The sequence below is a fragment of the Anabas testudineus genome, chromosome 14, assembly GCF_900324465.2.
Source record: "Anabas testudineus chromosome 14, fAnaTes1.2, whole genome shotgun sequence".
Classification (NCBI taxonomy): Eukaryota; Metazoa; Chordata; class Actinopteri; order Anabantiformes; family Anabantidae; genus Anabas; species Anabas testudineus.
In genome coordinates, this window is record NC_046623.1 from 18,438,274 (window position 1) to 18,452,750 (window position 14,477).

General features: G+C 41.6%; 1 protein-coding gene across 6 annotated transcripts in view; it reads right to left on the reverse strand.

Annotated features, from left to right (window-relative positions):
* Window positions 1–14,477, reverse strand: part of larp1 (La ribonucleoprotein 1, translational regulator) — a 34,872-nt gene that overhangs the window by 9,374 nt on the left and 11,021 nt on the right. For 3 of the 6 annotated variants that reach the window (XM_026371768.1, XM_026371766.1, XM_026371771.1), the window contains exons 2-8: window positions 11,950–12,020; window positions 10,889–10,954; window positions 7,311–7,382; window positions 5,172–5,322; window positions 3,148–3,285; window positions 2,560–2,709; window positions 1,023–1,185 (exon numbers count right to left, since the gene is read on the reverse strand). In XM_026371768.1, coding sequence (XP_026227553.1) covers window positions 1,023–1,185; window positions 2,560–2,709; window positions 3,148–3,285; window positions 5,172–5,322; window positions 7,311–7,382; window positions 10,889–10,954; window positions 11,950–12,020 — 811 coding nt within the window. The remainder of the gene's footprint in view (window positions 1–1,022; window positions 1,186–2,559; window positions 2,710–3,147; window positions 3,286–5,171; window positions 5,323–7,310; window positions 7,383–10,888; window positions 10,955–11,949; window positions 12,021–14,477) is intronic. The other 3 variants (XM_026371767.1, XM_026371769.1, XM_026371770.1) reach the window with 3 other exon arrangements.

The following is a 14,477-nucleotide window of genomic DNA, read 5'->3' on the forward strand; positions in this document are numbered from 1 at the left end:
TGAATTAATCCAAGCTGAATTAAACTTAACAAGCTGTAGAAAATGTAAAACAAACAAGGACCTGCACAGGATAGTTAATATAAACCAAATAAAATGGATTAAACTGGGCATCGAACAGGATCCTCCTCTCAGAGTCAGTGAAACGGTGTCGAAAACAAACACACACGAAAACGCTCTTCTTCATTTTTCACCTTCATCTCATCTGAATTTCCCAAAGTGAGAATATTTTCATTTGGAATGAAGAAACTGAGACCGAGTGGTGTGAAAACTTCTTCTGGTTTCCCTTAATGAACGACAAAGACGGACTACTGCCACCTGCTGGTAAACAGAGTCACAGCCTCTAACGAAGGTGCAGAACAGCAACATGAGGCAATAAAGTGCAGTTATTTACCTGAATAATGTATTAACACCAGCTTAAAAATAAAACAAATGAAATGTAAAATATATTTCTTAATATTAGAAAAACATACAGAATAAAAAAAAACAAACATCCATCCAAGACTAAGTAGAAGTAGGCAGTTAAAGAATGAGGTTTCTTTTTCTGTCCACTACTTAAAACTGGAGAATGAAACTTAAAAAAATATTTTAAACTAAACATGAGCTTGAACCAGAATGTATTATTCTGTTCTTCTGGAATCATCACAGCGATCAACAAACACCTTTTATAGGAGGCTTAGAACTGCAGCCATAATAAATAGAATCAGAAACCGAGAGAGAAAGTAGTAGGGGCGTAGAGGAGTAAAGGAGTAAAGGGGCCGAGTATGAGGCGAGACAGAAATAAAAATATGTGGTTAAGGCAGTCTAATGAGAGTCCGCCGTCTATGTGTGAGACCAATGTGCACGTTTGTATCATATGTGTTTTTTTCTTTTAACACATCAATGCTGAGATCAGAGTTGTGAATGTTTTCTCCACTGGTGTTTAGTCAGAGAAGAGACATGAAGAGCTCATCACATCAACAGCACGTCTGCAGGTTTAAATACAGCCTCTCGTTCCGGGGACAAAGAACCCAAACTGAACTTACATCTGCCTCTTGATGTAGTCCTTCAGCAGGTCCTGATCCACCGAGTACAGGTCGTTGCTGCTCATGTTGTCGTAGTAGTAGGTCACTGTGTTGCTGAACTTCTGACCGTAGGGCCCATCTTTCACGTCGTACGACTTGTAGCCGTAGTGGTAATCGTAGTGACCTTGACAGGAGAGAAACAGATGAACAGAGTCCTTATGGTCATCACTGTTTCTTAGTGTCTTGTGATGAAACATAAAGCCTATTTTTGTTTTTGTTTCTTTATCTTAAAACATTTTTACAACGTTTAAATCGGACATTAAAAATAACAAGAAACCGAGTCACAAAAGTCGCCTGTACTGCTGAAAGTCAGCATTTCTTCAAGGAAACAGGAACATAAAACTGGGTTTAATGGACGGATGCTTCTTATTTCGTCCTCCTTTGTGATGTTCCATCTTAGAAAATTTCGTCTCTACCTCAGAGGGGAGAGGAGTAAAAGGAATGATGAGAAGAAACAAGTGGAGGGGAACGAGCAGGGAAAGACTGTGCATATGAAAATAGAGAACAACTGTGGCAAAGCAGAGTGGGGAACCTGCCAAAACCAACAGGACTTCAGGGAAACCTGCACCTCTGCTGGATCCAAGGCCTTTTCTCATCCAACACTCTCTGGCTGCTGCTGCATAGTTTGGTTTTTACTGAAGCGGGGCCTGATCAAGGCTGCCAAACTACCAGAGAGCAGAATCAGCCACAACAGAAACTTTAAGCCTTTCTGCCCTGAGGGAAGTCAGTGTGGGCGAGACTAGAGAATATTTTATATATATTTCATATTCTAAGATGCTTTGTTTGGTGCGCTCTCTCCACTTTTACACCATGAAAGTTCCAGGGCTGGTTTATAATAACCAGCTCTCTGCCAGAAAACCTGGTTCCAGAGCAGCAACAACTCTTTAAGAGCTACGGGGGGAGGATTACCCTGGCAGAGAAGATCAACTACAACTTTCATGCTAGGTAGCTAGCTGAAGGCTAACACTAACAATGGCTACCATTAACATCCACTGTTCAGTTTGAATGAGAATCGAAATGGACTGAACATGATCATGATTCACAGCAGAGTAAATGAATCAGACCAGGAGTAGTAGAAAGTTTGAAAGTCGACCCAACTCTGTCCTAATTCTAAAGGTCGAAGTCTCTCCACACTTTCAGAAGGAGTACTTGTGAGTTTTCACTCCAAAATAACCAACCGACCAAGTACACTGAAGTTTTGAATCTGGGAAATACAGCTCGTCTCTTCATCAGTGTTTACATTATTTTTATTCCCCAGAGTTAACCCAGCTTTACGGTTTGCTGGATTCTGTTCTGTTATTGTTGCTTCAATGCTGAGATCAGAGTGAAAGTTCTCTCCACAGAAGTTTAGTCAGAGAAGAGACATGAAGAGCTCATCACTTCTACAGCACGTCTGCAGAGTCGATCGAACTGAAACTAGTCCGGTCTACAAAGAAATACTGTTGGTTTAACGAGAGACTGTGTGTCTCCATCTGTGGTGTGAAAAACATAAACCTACCTCTCCCTCCTCTGCCTCGCCCCCGGCCTCTTCCTCTCCCACGTCCACGACCTCTGAACCCACCGCGGAACGGCGTCCCCTCACTCTTTACACTGGAAACCTCGTCGTGGTCGTCACGCCACTCGCGTTCGTACTTCTGACTGTGCCAGTCTGCAGAGGAACCGTCATTTGCATCAACACAAACGTGTTGCCACAGTGCAGCGCGGCACCAATATCACATGAAGCTGTGAAAGTCGATCAACTCTCAACATGACAAATGTTACTGCACATTGTTTAGTCAGAAGAAAGTTACTTAACATTTTTTAACCTTATACAACAATAAAGATGAATAAATATGGTGATATTTAAATAAGCACATTTAGCAAAGCTGTCAAAGCAGAAGTAGCAGATTAGTTCAAGCACGAACACATTTCTCCACATCCTGCTGCTGAGTCATGCACACTGTCTCAATCAGCTTAATGCAGTAATGTGCATCAGCTCCAGATGAAGTCGCACAGACTAACTGGACAATCAATTTAAATCTATATTACAACCTTATAACACTGGGCTTTTAATGTAACCCTGAACACTCGCTGATCACCGACTGACCTCTGAGGTCGTTCCTGGCGTTCGGAGGCAGGCGTGGGTTCTCATTCTGCCTGCTGTTGTTCCTGGAGGCCGAGCGCTCCCTGGGACCCTCTGACTTCACTTCAATCATCAGGGGAACCCACTTCTGCTTGTTTCCTGCTTGTAACAACATAGAGAGGCACCACATCAATACCTTCATTATATCACATTATGAGTTTTTAATGCTGTGTAAAAACCTAATTTTGTTTTTTGGAAGTTGGCTTCAAAGTATCTGCTACGATGGGTAATGTTTTAATATGTGTACTTTGCTAGAAAATATTTAAAATATAAGTTTATAATATATATTTAACAACCATTAATGAATAAAAACGTTATTTAAATCAAGGTTAAAAGTTAATAACATCAAATCAGCTGCAGTATATTTGGGAACCAGCAGGGGGTATGAGTCAGCTGCTGGCTACAACATCTGGTGGTAGCCAAGTTGTGTGCATGTTTTGGGTCAGTGTGTTAAAGATCACCACATGCACAGGAAGAGAGGAAATGACGGCCACTCTGAAGTGACGTGGCCCTGCGTCGATCTGCTGACGACGTGGGTAAGAGAGAAAAAAACAACATGTAGAGCTGGAGACGACACCGAGGCTCCTGAGTCATGACTACAGTCGCCACAAGATGTAAAACACGGCTCCAACAATATCAAACCAAGCTTTCTACACTTTAAACAGTAGCAGATTTTCCCACACCAGCAATTTGGGAAATTGACCCCCACTGCACCCTCTGCCCCAAACTGAACGTCTGGTATCCCACTTCTCAAATTAGCCTGGGTCGACGAGTTTAAATCCGTCCTGCCCACAATCGCATGAGTGCTCGTTCAGTGTTGGTTTGTTTCTTTGCTTCAGTGCTGAGATCAGAGTTGTGAAAGTTCTCTCCACAGATGTTAAGTCAGAGAAGAGACATGAAGAGCTCATCACTTCTACAGCACGTCTGCAGGTTCTGGTTTCATCTCTCTCAACAATATAGTCTGGAGCTCTTTATTCATTTTCATTATTACGACTGTAGTGGGTACAATTCATGATCTCACCCTTTATAACAATAGAGAAATCACTACACAGTGGCTCCAACACTCTCCTCAGCTCAGACGCACCTTCCTACCTGAGGTGGACGATCGCTCTGCTTAGCAGCCTCCATCAATATTCACAAAGCTGCTTCCTAGGTACATAAAACCTATTATCTCCTCTTCCCTGTCTGTACCTTCTTATTAACACTCAACCATTTCTTCTTCTGGACCATTTGCTGTTTCTTCTCCACACCTGTACGTCACTTTGTTCAGTGAAACACCATAGCAAACTACAACATCAGTGGTAAACATATCTAATGTGTCTGTATTTTGTTAATGAGGAGACACATGCTCAACACATAACTGCAGTGGCACCTAATAAAAATTCCCTGTGGTGATACACACATAAGCAGCAATTGTGCCAGTACTGTTTCAGGAAATAGAGAGAATCTGGGACATCACAAGAGGTCCCCATTCAACAAACCCGACACCCGTCACAGAGCAGCCATGTTGTTACAGACACCGCCTGGTTGGCTGGTGCAGTTTTTACTTTTTATTGCTGCCAAAACAGAAACCAGTCATCACAATGTTGTACTCAGTCATCTGCTACAGACTCCAACTAAACAAAGAAGCTGCACAAGACTTAAAATACTTTTGTACCAAGTTTACTGTCATGAAAACGAACTAAATGTGATATTGGACCTGTGTCACAAAACAAGGACGTCCACACTACGAAGTATTGTTGATGCTTTGAGAATCAGTTCATAGCTAATTGAAGACATCAGCAGTGAGCTGGGAAACTTTAAGGCTCATTATAAACAGCATAAAGAACAATATTTAACAAGACTAATGCTAAAGCTGTTTCTGTTCATGTAAACCTGCTGTAAGCTGTACTGCGTTATAGTTTAAATATCTGCTGTTTCAATCAAATGCTAATGTTTAGTATTAGCTTGTTAGCACAGCAACATGTTGAATGTCTGATCATATTCACCTTTCTTCTTTGGCCCGTTCTTCTGAGAGTCATCGTCGCCGTTCTTCTCCTCTCCGGAGTCGTCCGACTTGGCCTTCAGGTTCTCCTTGCTCTCCTCGTTGCTCTCTCTCTTCTCCTTGGACTCCTTCTTGACTGTGGTCTTCTTGGGAGCCTGGAGAGAGAAACAGTCCACACATATACACATTCAGGAAAACTCAAGATTAAAGACACATTCATATAATGAATAATAGGGTAGAGAGGAAACATATAGGTTGTCTCACACACCTGCTAAATACATTTGTGCAGGAAAGTAAATTGGTTTAAATTAGAGGCAGAGATACAAAGTCGATCACTTATTTGCTACTTTTGTTAATTATAATCTCATGACATGCTCCATTCAAAGGTTTTAAGTTAAACATGCACAGAGGTCCAGTCAACAACAATCAGCTAATGTCTGTGAGCAGTCTAGTTTCTGTAGAACTGTTGGTACTACACAGACCCCTGTTTCAGCATTTCTACTGTTTCTTCTTTATCTTCATTTTATTTGAGTATGTCCAGCTGGAATGAAGGGACTGAAAACACCTGTGGTACGTGAGAGGAAGCCTCAGCAGAGTAAAAATTGTTGGCCAACTATTTTATCCCTTCATGTAGAATTTGCAAATACCAGTTCTACATGGTCACAATGAAAGTGATCAGGACAAAGCAGACTTTGCATGTGGTTTAGAATTTCATTGTCCTGTCCTTTTTTCAGTCCCATTATAATATTTTACTGCAGTAGAAAACGAGTACTACCCCCCCCCCCCAGCAGAAGCTAACACATAACGGACAGAGGCTAGTTCTCCATACAGACAGTAAGTGGCCTTTGCTGGTTATCTCTGCTCACAGAGCTGATATCTGAGTTTATTCAAATCAAACAGAGCTCAGCTCCTCCTCGATGTCCTGCGGCAGCTCAGCTATCAGCTACACACACATCTGCAAAGTCGGACACTCCTGAGGGGCTCCCACAGAGATGATGCAAAGAGTTTGTACCTCGACACAACAAATGCAACAGAGTGTTTATGTACACAGCAGCACACCTTGACGTGCTCTACCTTCTTATCCAATCACAATAAACCCAAAGACACACTTTGACACATGCACTGTCATTCAACATTACTGTGTTGATCTGTTATTAGAAGTGTAAATGTTTGTTACTGCTTCACTCAGACATGACAGGACAGACCGACACAATGCTTCCTACTATTCTTCTTTAAAAGACACTAAATGAGACTTAAGATAAACAAGCGGCATCGAAGCTCAATACTTTTCACCAAGCCAGCATTGTGTGATCAACTGTGATCAGAAGAAAAACTCTTTAGTGTAATATCTGTGGTGGTTGTGGTGTCTTCAGGCTAAACGTGGAGGCGTTTCCAAATATAATACATTAAACTACAGCATGTTTGAACTGAACAGAGCTGTAATTATTTACAGCTGTAACCAGAAACGTGAAGCTAATGAAGATGAAACCAAGTGGAACAAATGGTAAGAAAGTGACCAGAGGTTTAGACAGTTTGAAGCAGTCACCATTAAAGTAGTATTATTATAATTTTAATTATTATTATTATTATTAGGGTGAGAAATAAAATTTCAGTTCCGACTCTTTAAGAAGCCCCTCGATGCAGACGAAAGCTCCCTTAAATAAACTTTAAAAATACAGTCTCAGCAATGGAAATGTCAGCTTATTGCTCTATTTCTTATACTTCGACAGCAGCGGTTAGTTTACATTTGTTGTCTCCAGATTATAAAAAGTTGCTGCACAAACATGAAACATCACAAAGAAACATTAAATGAGTTAAAACTATGTGCAGGTGATGTTTTTTGAAGCTGAGAGTCAGTCTGCAGCGAGGGGTACCTGGCTGTGATAATGTTCAGCGTTTTCTCTTTCACTGTGGTGAAAGTAGAATCATGAATCATTATGTGATGAATACACACCACCTCACCATGGCAACAGAGATGCAGCACACTTTAGGCATTCTCTTATTTTACTGATGTTTCAACTCCACGTGGCCAAATCAGAAAGTCATCATCATTCTTTTTACTACTTATTAAAGTGATCATACAGTGACTGAATGTCAGCAGGCAGGCAGCTCGCAGGTTTCATGGGCTGCAGGTTGAACTTACAGTGGATCTCCACGAGTCTCTGACCTGCCTGACAGTCGGCGGGCAGGACACGGTCCGTGCCACTGCCTCGATCTGAACAGAGGGAGGGAAGAGCAGTTTAGAGAAGACAATGAGGTGGAGCATGGTGTGATCACTCACTCACACACAAACACACACATTCACACTGTATGTAGAAAATGTACATCATGCTCTATTGCTAAACAGAAAATGGACATGACATGCTCTGGACTGGGTCTTCAGTGAGTCCTTCCAAAGACCTGCAGTGTTAACTGGTCATTTTAGGCTGAACAGAAGTGAAATAAACCTGTAAAAGCTCTTCTGTGCACAAACAATATAAATGCATTACACTTCTTACTGCTGCCATCAAACACAATGAAATAATCAAGTGAATGCTGCACAAGCTGTGGGCAATAAGAAGCATCTGCTGCATCTACAGTTTACTGAGCTCCATTTGGCTTTATTAACTACATCCAACATGATCTCAAAGACTGAGCAGCTCCTGCTGTGTCATTGGATCAAGAGGACATATTTTTCTTACTTTATAGATTTCAATTGTGCAGAGATGAGAAGTGTGACATGATGGAAATGGACCATTACAACATTAGAAGTGTTCAGAGCTCAGGTGTGAAAGGTGAAGTGTGTTTTCTGAGTCAGTAAAGACGTGTGGAGTAATGCTGAGATCACAAAGATGCTAATTCAGCTCATCACATCACTATCACATTAAAAACTAAAGACAAACCAAATGAAAAGATATGAACACAACACACTGGTTTTACTTCCATTTACATAACAGACAACACGATTTGGGTTTTAACAGCGACACACACACCTTCCTACTGTTGATTTAGATGAAGCTGGATGTTTGTTTTAATGCATCAATGCTAAGTTTTGAAGCCTCACATTCGCTTCAGCGGCAGTGAACACATCTGTAGTGGCTGTGGATTTTGTCTTGCTGGTTCTTGTTGGTTCAGGATTTGATGACCTTGATCTGTGACGTGCACATTTAAAGTTTTATAGACGAGGCAACTGGGGAAACTGTCTTTTTTGGTTTAGGTGAGGGGCGGTCTGCCGGTGAAGCATGTAGGAGGCAGGACATGACACAGAAAGTACACCGGAGTAGTCAGCGTTTTGTTGACGACATATCAGACTTAATACACAAAACAATGGGATTAGAAAGTTCCTGCTGCAAACTCAACACCAGAGGGGTGAATGGGTTTTGATTCTGCCTGAGCTGAAGACAGAAACAATATTTTATTCTGACAACTTACGGCAGACACCCATCTACCATAAAATGTTCTTATCTGCACACGACTAAAGAAGACAAGTGCCAATTCACTCAAGTTACAGAACTGCCGTCTCAGATAAATCCAAGTTTAATTTTAACCACAACACCACGCTGTGAAGCACAACCCTGCAATCAAAACCCCTCATTTATTACATTTCAGTGCCTACAGTATTTCCCTGCTGCATAATCTGTGTAATCTAGAGACTGATTTATAGCTTTAAATGTTACGTGATGGATAGTGAACTCTGCTAAAATAGCAGCAGCACAGATCCAATGGTGCTTGATTGAGGGGGTGGGGGTGGGGTCCCTAAAAGGACATCCATTCCCAGGCCTTGGCCACCGTCTCCTATCTCCTTCCCTCTCAACGCTGACTTGTGCTACTAAACCTGCTGGTTATTCCTGGCTCTGGTGACGTGACCCACATTTTCCAGCTCGGGGGCACACGCTCTTCTTCACGCTGCCTAAAATAGGTAGGTTACTAGGGTCACTCTCCCAGTGACACACTATCATCCAAAGGTCTGAAATAGAAAATGGGTCTGAGGGGAAACTGACTACTGCTGCTGCTGCTGCTGCTGCTGCTGCTGCAAGGAGACACAAACTGAATGCATCCCCCGTCGGAGCAACAGCTGTAGGGAATCGAAGTGTAGAGGGGAGGGGTCCATATTCTGGATGTGTGGTAAAGGGAGCTGTGGACATCTGAGCTGAGCCATTCTGCAGCAGAACAGAGCTGGTTTGAAACAGGTCAAGTTTTTAAAGGATGACACCACTTTTGTTTTCCCGTTTTCAGTTGTACTGCTAAGCTAAGCTAAGCTAATCAGCTGCTTGCTTGAGCAAAACATTCCTGTGCAGACAGTTTTTACTAATCTCCTCATGCTGAAGATTATAGCAAGGAAGTGAATATATATGTGTAAGTAAGTGTTAGAATGTCTGAATTTAGTCTAGAGCAGGGTCCAGAACCATAGGGATCACCAGACCAGATGATTTCACGGAGGGGACCGAATGCTAACGCAGCACTAACCAGTGGATCGATAAAATGAAAACCTGTCCATCCCTGCTCTCCCTCGGTTTAGATCATTAATCATTTTGTGTATTTCTCAAAGTAAGGTAACATTGGAAATAGCTTTTTCTACCTGACCAACGATCCGAAACAGCAGCAGCTGTGCAGTGAAGCTGGAACCAGGACCTAGTGCACAGCTTCTCTGACGGTCCATTAACTAATGTACAGTGATTTACAGAATAATGTACATTACAACTATCTCAGGATCTATTCTATCGAACGATGAGTGAGTGTCTATTATTTTAGCTTTCAGACTTTAAACTCCTTATTGTTGTTTGTCCTCGTCCGTGTTTTTGGAAACAGCTTCTTCTCTGAAATTTCCCCATAGAATTAATAAAATACAGTCATTTAAATATTTGTCCCAGGGACAGGGTGGGACTCTAGATGCATGTTTGCTCAAGGTGTTTTTTTTTTTTTTATTATTATTTCCATGTCTGTCTACTAAAAACATTTAGCTTTTTGTTTCATCTCCACAGAGTCCAAGAGGTCCTGGACGAACCCTAACACTTAAAAAAGGAAGCATGCAGTCCTGAGGACACGAAGTCGGGCCAGCAGAAGCAGACTGCTCTGTCTGGACATGCTGTTTAGCTGCTGTGTAATTACAGCTATAACCACTAAAATACCTATTGTAGAAAACTACACACAGTCACTACAGCAGTGAAAAGCAGAGAAGTGATCTTACTGCACTGAGAATATAACAAGATGTGAATCAAAAATACTAAAATACTCTTTATTGTTATGGACCCTTGTTGACAACAATTAACGTTATTTAACATAAGCAGTTAAATAAAAAGGTAAACAAACTAATTCCTTTCATCTTTTACCTGCTTGATTGTTAATAGGAGATTTTTCATGACATCACGTGCACGTCGCACATCCAAAACAATAACTTAAAGACTGACATAAGACAAAGGTAAGTTTCACAGTCTCCTGCAGAAAGAGGACGTATTTAAGGAGAACTGGAAAACAGACGACTGGGACCAATTCACCAGTCCAGATGCTCTATAAAGATGCTTGTATGACTAAAACTTACTCACTTTATAATTTCTGCTGTCTAAATCTCCTGTTATTTGTGTACACGTAGTGCACTGCAGCCTCTGGTACATTTACTTGATTATTTCTACTCTAATAATCAAACTGAGAGTTTTAAAAAGGAAACACCGCCCTCCTCCCATCAACGTCTCCTGTGCACATCTACCAAGCCACAACATCCGTCAAACAAACCCTAACACCTACCTGCATGTCTTTAGTTGCGATCTCCCCTGGAGTTGGCCAACTGTTGGTGTCGCCGAAATCTCCAACCTGAGCAACAAATAGTGAAAAATAATAAAGTTGAAGCAGCAGAAGTGTCACATTTGGAAACAGAAACACATCCAACATGATGTTACAGAGTGAAACCTTTAACGCTGCAAAAATACAGTGGGAATGTAAAAAACATGAAACATCCTCCTCTGAAGAAAGCCTGTTTGTCCACTGCTGCAACAGTTCACACTTCCATTAGTTTGTACTTTTCTCCTGTAAAATGTAGAGTAAAAGCATCTGAGCGTGTTGGCACAGCGCTAGCGCTTGTCGACTTCATGTCCCAGCTGTAAAATCCTAAATCTAACAAAGACCTCGTTGTTTACCTAATTTATCTACTGACAACCTGCTCTGCTGTTTTCTATTTAAATTTCTGTTGCCTGTTGCCAGTTTCTGTCTTTTGTTTGTGCAACACAACAACAACAGCGCCAGAAAACTTTTAAGGTCAAGGTGTGGTTTACAACCCTGGAGTACTCCAGCAGCCTCTCTGCATTCAAAGGTGGGAAGTTGTGAATGAAAAGCTTCGGGGAGAGTTCGCTTAATCTGACGAACCATTGGCTCACTAGGAACTCACATTTGCATTCCAGAAGTGTTTGTACACACAGCCCGAGGCGTAACAGATAAACACCGGTGCTCTGACAGCAAATAGCTCCACTGAGCTGTCTAATGGAGGTGTTCGGTTTAAAGTAGTTCACTGTCTGTAACTACAAGTTTTTTTGTCAGATAATCACAGTAGTTTGGTGAATCACCAGCAATAAAACTATTTTCTCATACTGAAAGTCCAGACAGCACCACACACTAAATGCAGCACTAGTTTAAAGCTGGATTTCACTTTTTGTTGTAGAAATATGCTCTAAAACTAATCTTAATGTGAAGCATCTAATGTCTAACTAGTTAAGAGATAAAAACCCAAAGATAAAAAGTTGGAATTAAGAGATAAAAGGTCAATAAGGTCACATTACTGAATACATCACGTAGAGAAGTAAACTGATTATTACCTTTCCTCCACGCCTGGCTTTGGGTGGGTTTCCTGCTCTCACCACTTTGGCCGGGCCGGTCGACTCTGTGGCTGCGGAAACAAATCAAAGATGGTCGACATTAAAATCAGCCCAAACTTTTCTTTTGGTTTTTCTTTTACACATATAGAAACTTCTGTGCCTCTGATTATTTGCCTGTTTTAATGAACATTTTATTTATTTTTCTTATCTACCTGAGGCAGGTGGGCTCCCAATAAATGATCAGCTTTTATTCGACTAGCTCCTCGGTCTAATGTGCAGCTGTAGCATCGTTTTCAGATAAACTGACACCAACATTTTTCTGCTCTGTCACTGTTGTAACTACGCACAGCAACAGGAAGCGCTCATCTCTAAGGACCAAATTAAAACAATACATGGAGCAGAGCGATTTTAACCTGGGGAACATGAAGTGAACAGAACTTAAAAGTTAATCAGCAGCTACCAGTCAGTCTCAGTAAAGACGCTTTAGACTTGATGATCACTATTATAACAGAAGAACTAAAAAGACATTAAAGCTGAGTGAACAGTGTTCAGTGTTGGAGATCAGTGCGAGCCCAGTATCCACAGTATTACTGTGCTAGTCTTTAATGAGGTCACGATCGGCCCAAACGCACCGAGAGGTCAGTAATGCAGAGACGGGCTTTGCACAGAGACATGAGACAACGTTGTTCTAAAGCTGCAGGTGAAGTCAGTGGATGGAAATGTTCCCCATGCACACTGTCAAACCAAAAAACTCAAGACACAAACTATCCCATGAGTAGCAACGCAGAGAGAGCTGCACTCGACAACAGGGTTTCTTTATTACTGCTTCTGCTCATCGGTCCTGCCTCCTGTGCATTTGTTTCCAAATCTTTTTACCTGTGATTTCACTTCCATCTGTTGGCTCAGGCTTATATTGTGAGAACTTCACACGTGAAGAACCGGAAATACAAACGGGAGAGATGCAGGACTAGAAAATTTAATTTGGATCTGAAATTATTTACAGACGTTTTGACCTTTGCTTCTTTGTATTTGCTAAACAGTATCACAGTCATGTGTCTTCCAGTGATTTTCTACAGAAACTTTGTGGGCACTAGCTTCTAGGAAAACAGTAAAACGCGTGAGGAATAATCAAAGGGAGGTAACTGTGTGAAAAACAAATGTACAGTTGAGGTTCACAGCCAGATTGTTCCAGCTACAGTGCATTAATACGCCTGTTTCCTTCATTCCTTTATGTTCCAGTAACTTATTAAAGACACATCATAGAGACCAATGTGGGACGGCGCAGGTTTTTAGAAATGTATTGTCATGAAAAATTAGCCAGTTGATGTGATCGGCTGTATCCTGTTGCCTTTATTCTCCTTTAGATGAGTCTAGAACTTGACTGAGCCTGAAGCATTTGAGGACAAACTATAAAACAAAAACTCCACTCAGCAGACATGACGTAATTAGCAGATTTAATTAGCGGTAAATTTAGTGAAGGAACTGGCATGAATTCCTCAAGTATTAATTCTTATCCGATTTCAGCTGCTGATGGTGCGACAGAGCATGTTGAACGGCCAAACACTGATTTACTGTGCATCCGTCAGGTCTCTACTGCCACAACCTTTCCACTGCACCGATTTCCCCTGAAGCTTCTTTAAAATGTCTCTGAAAACACAGGAGTTGGGATAAATGATGAGTTTATGGACTTAGTCTGCCGCGTCATTGTGACAGAGGAATTCCAGAGCGGCTCTTAAACACGCTGCAGGGGTTAAATATTCTTTAACATTTCCACTCAGATAAGCTTTTTTTACTAGGATTGGGATTGTGTGAGATTGACTAAAATGATATCTGAATATTTTCCAGTTTGGGGTCATGAATCATAAATTTAAGGAGTTTTTTGCCAAAGTGTGTTTTTGTGCTGGTACCTTGCTGACCCCTAGCTTAGTGGGGTCTGTATTCAGTTTTGTTTAACTTGTAATATCAGTCGTACATTTTTATGAAGCTAGCTCACCTCAGTATAATGACCATGTGAACCTAATAGTATCAGCTGAGGATCAACTGTAACAGCCTTAATGATCCTACAATGTTTCAGTGCAGTGGGAAATAAATTCTGTGTTAAACTGATTTTTATATAAGAACTAATTATCATCATCATGGTCTGTGCAGGACTGTAAAAGCACCGCTAAAGCCTCTTCAGGCATCTGGGAAACTGAGACCAACACAAAACAACGGTGTGAATTAAAGCTGGTTCTGCGTCCTCAAACTGAATCTATCAGTTTATCAATCACAGAGACCGGTGGACAATCAGAAGTTGTTCAGTGATGAACAGAGGGTTTGTCGAGCTCGGCCTCGTCGTCCTGGTCAGCTGAGCCATGTGCTACAACTTCTCCACTACAGGAATGTAGGCATCGCTCACAGGACTCCTCAGTGTTCGGAGCATATCAGATGATTGTTTAAGGTCGGAGGAGTGCCCCCCCCAGGACCAGGACTTGTGCTGCTCCTCAGGCAGGCAGTCATTCAGTGCAGAATTCAAACAAGACACCACA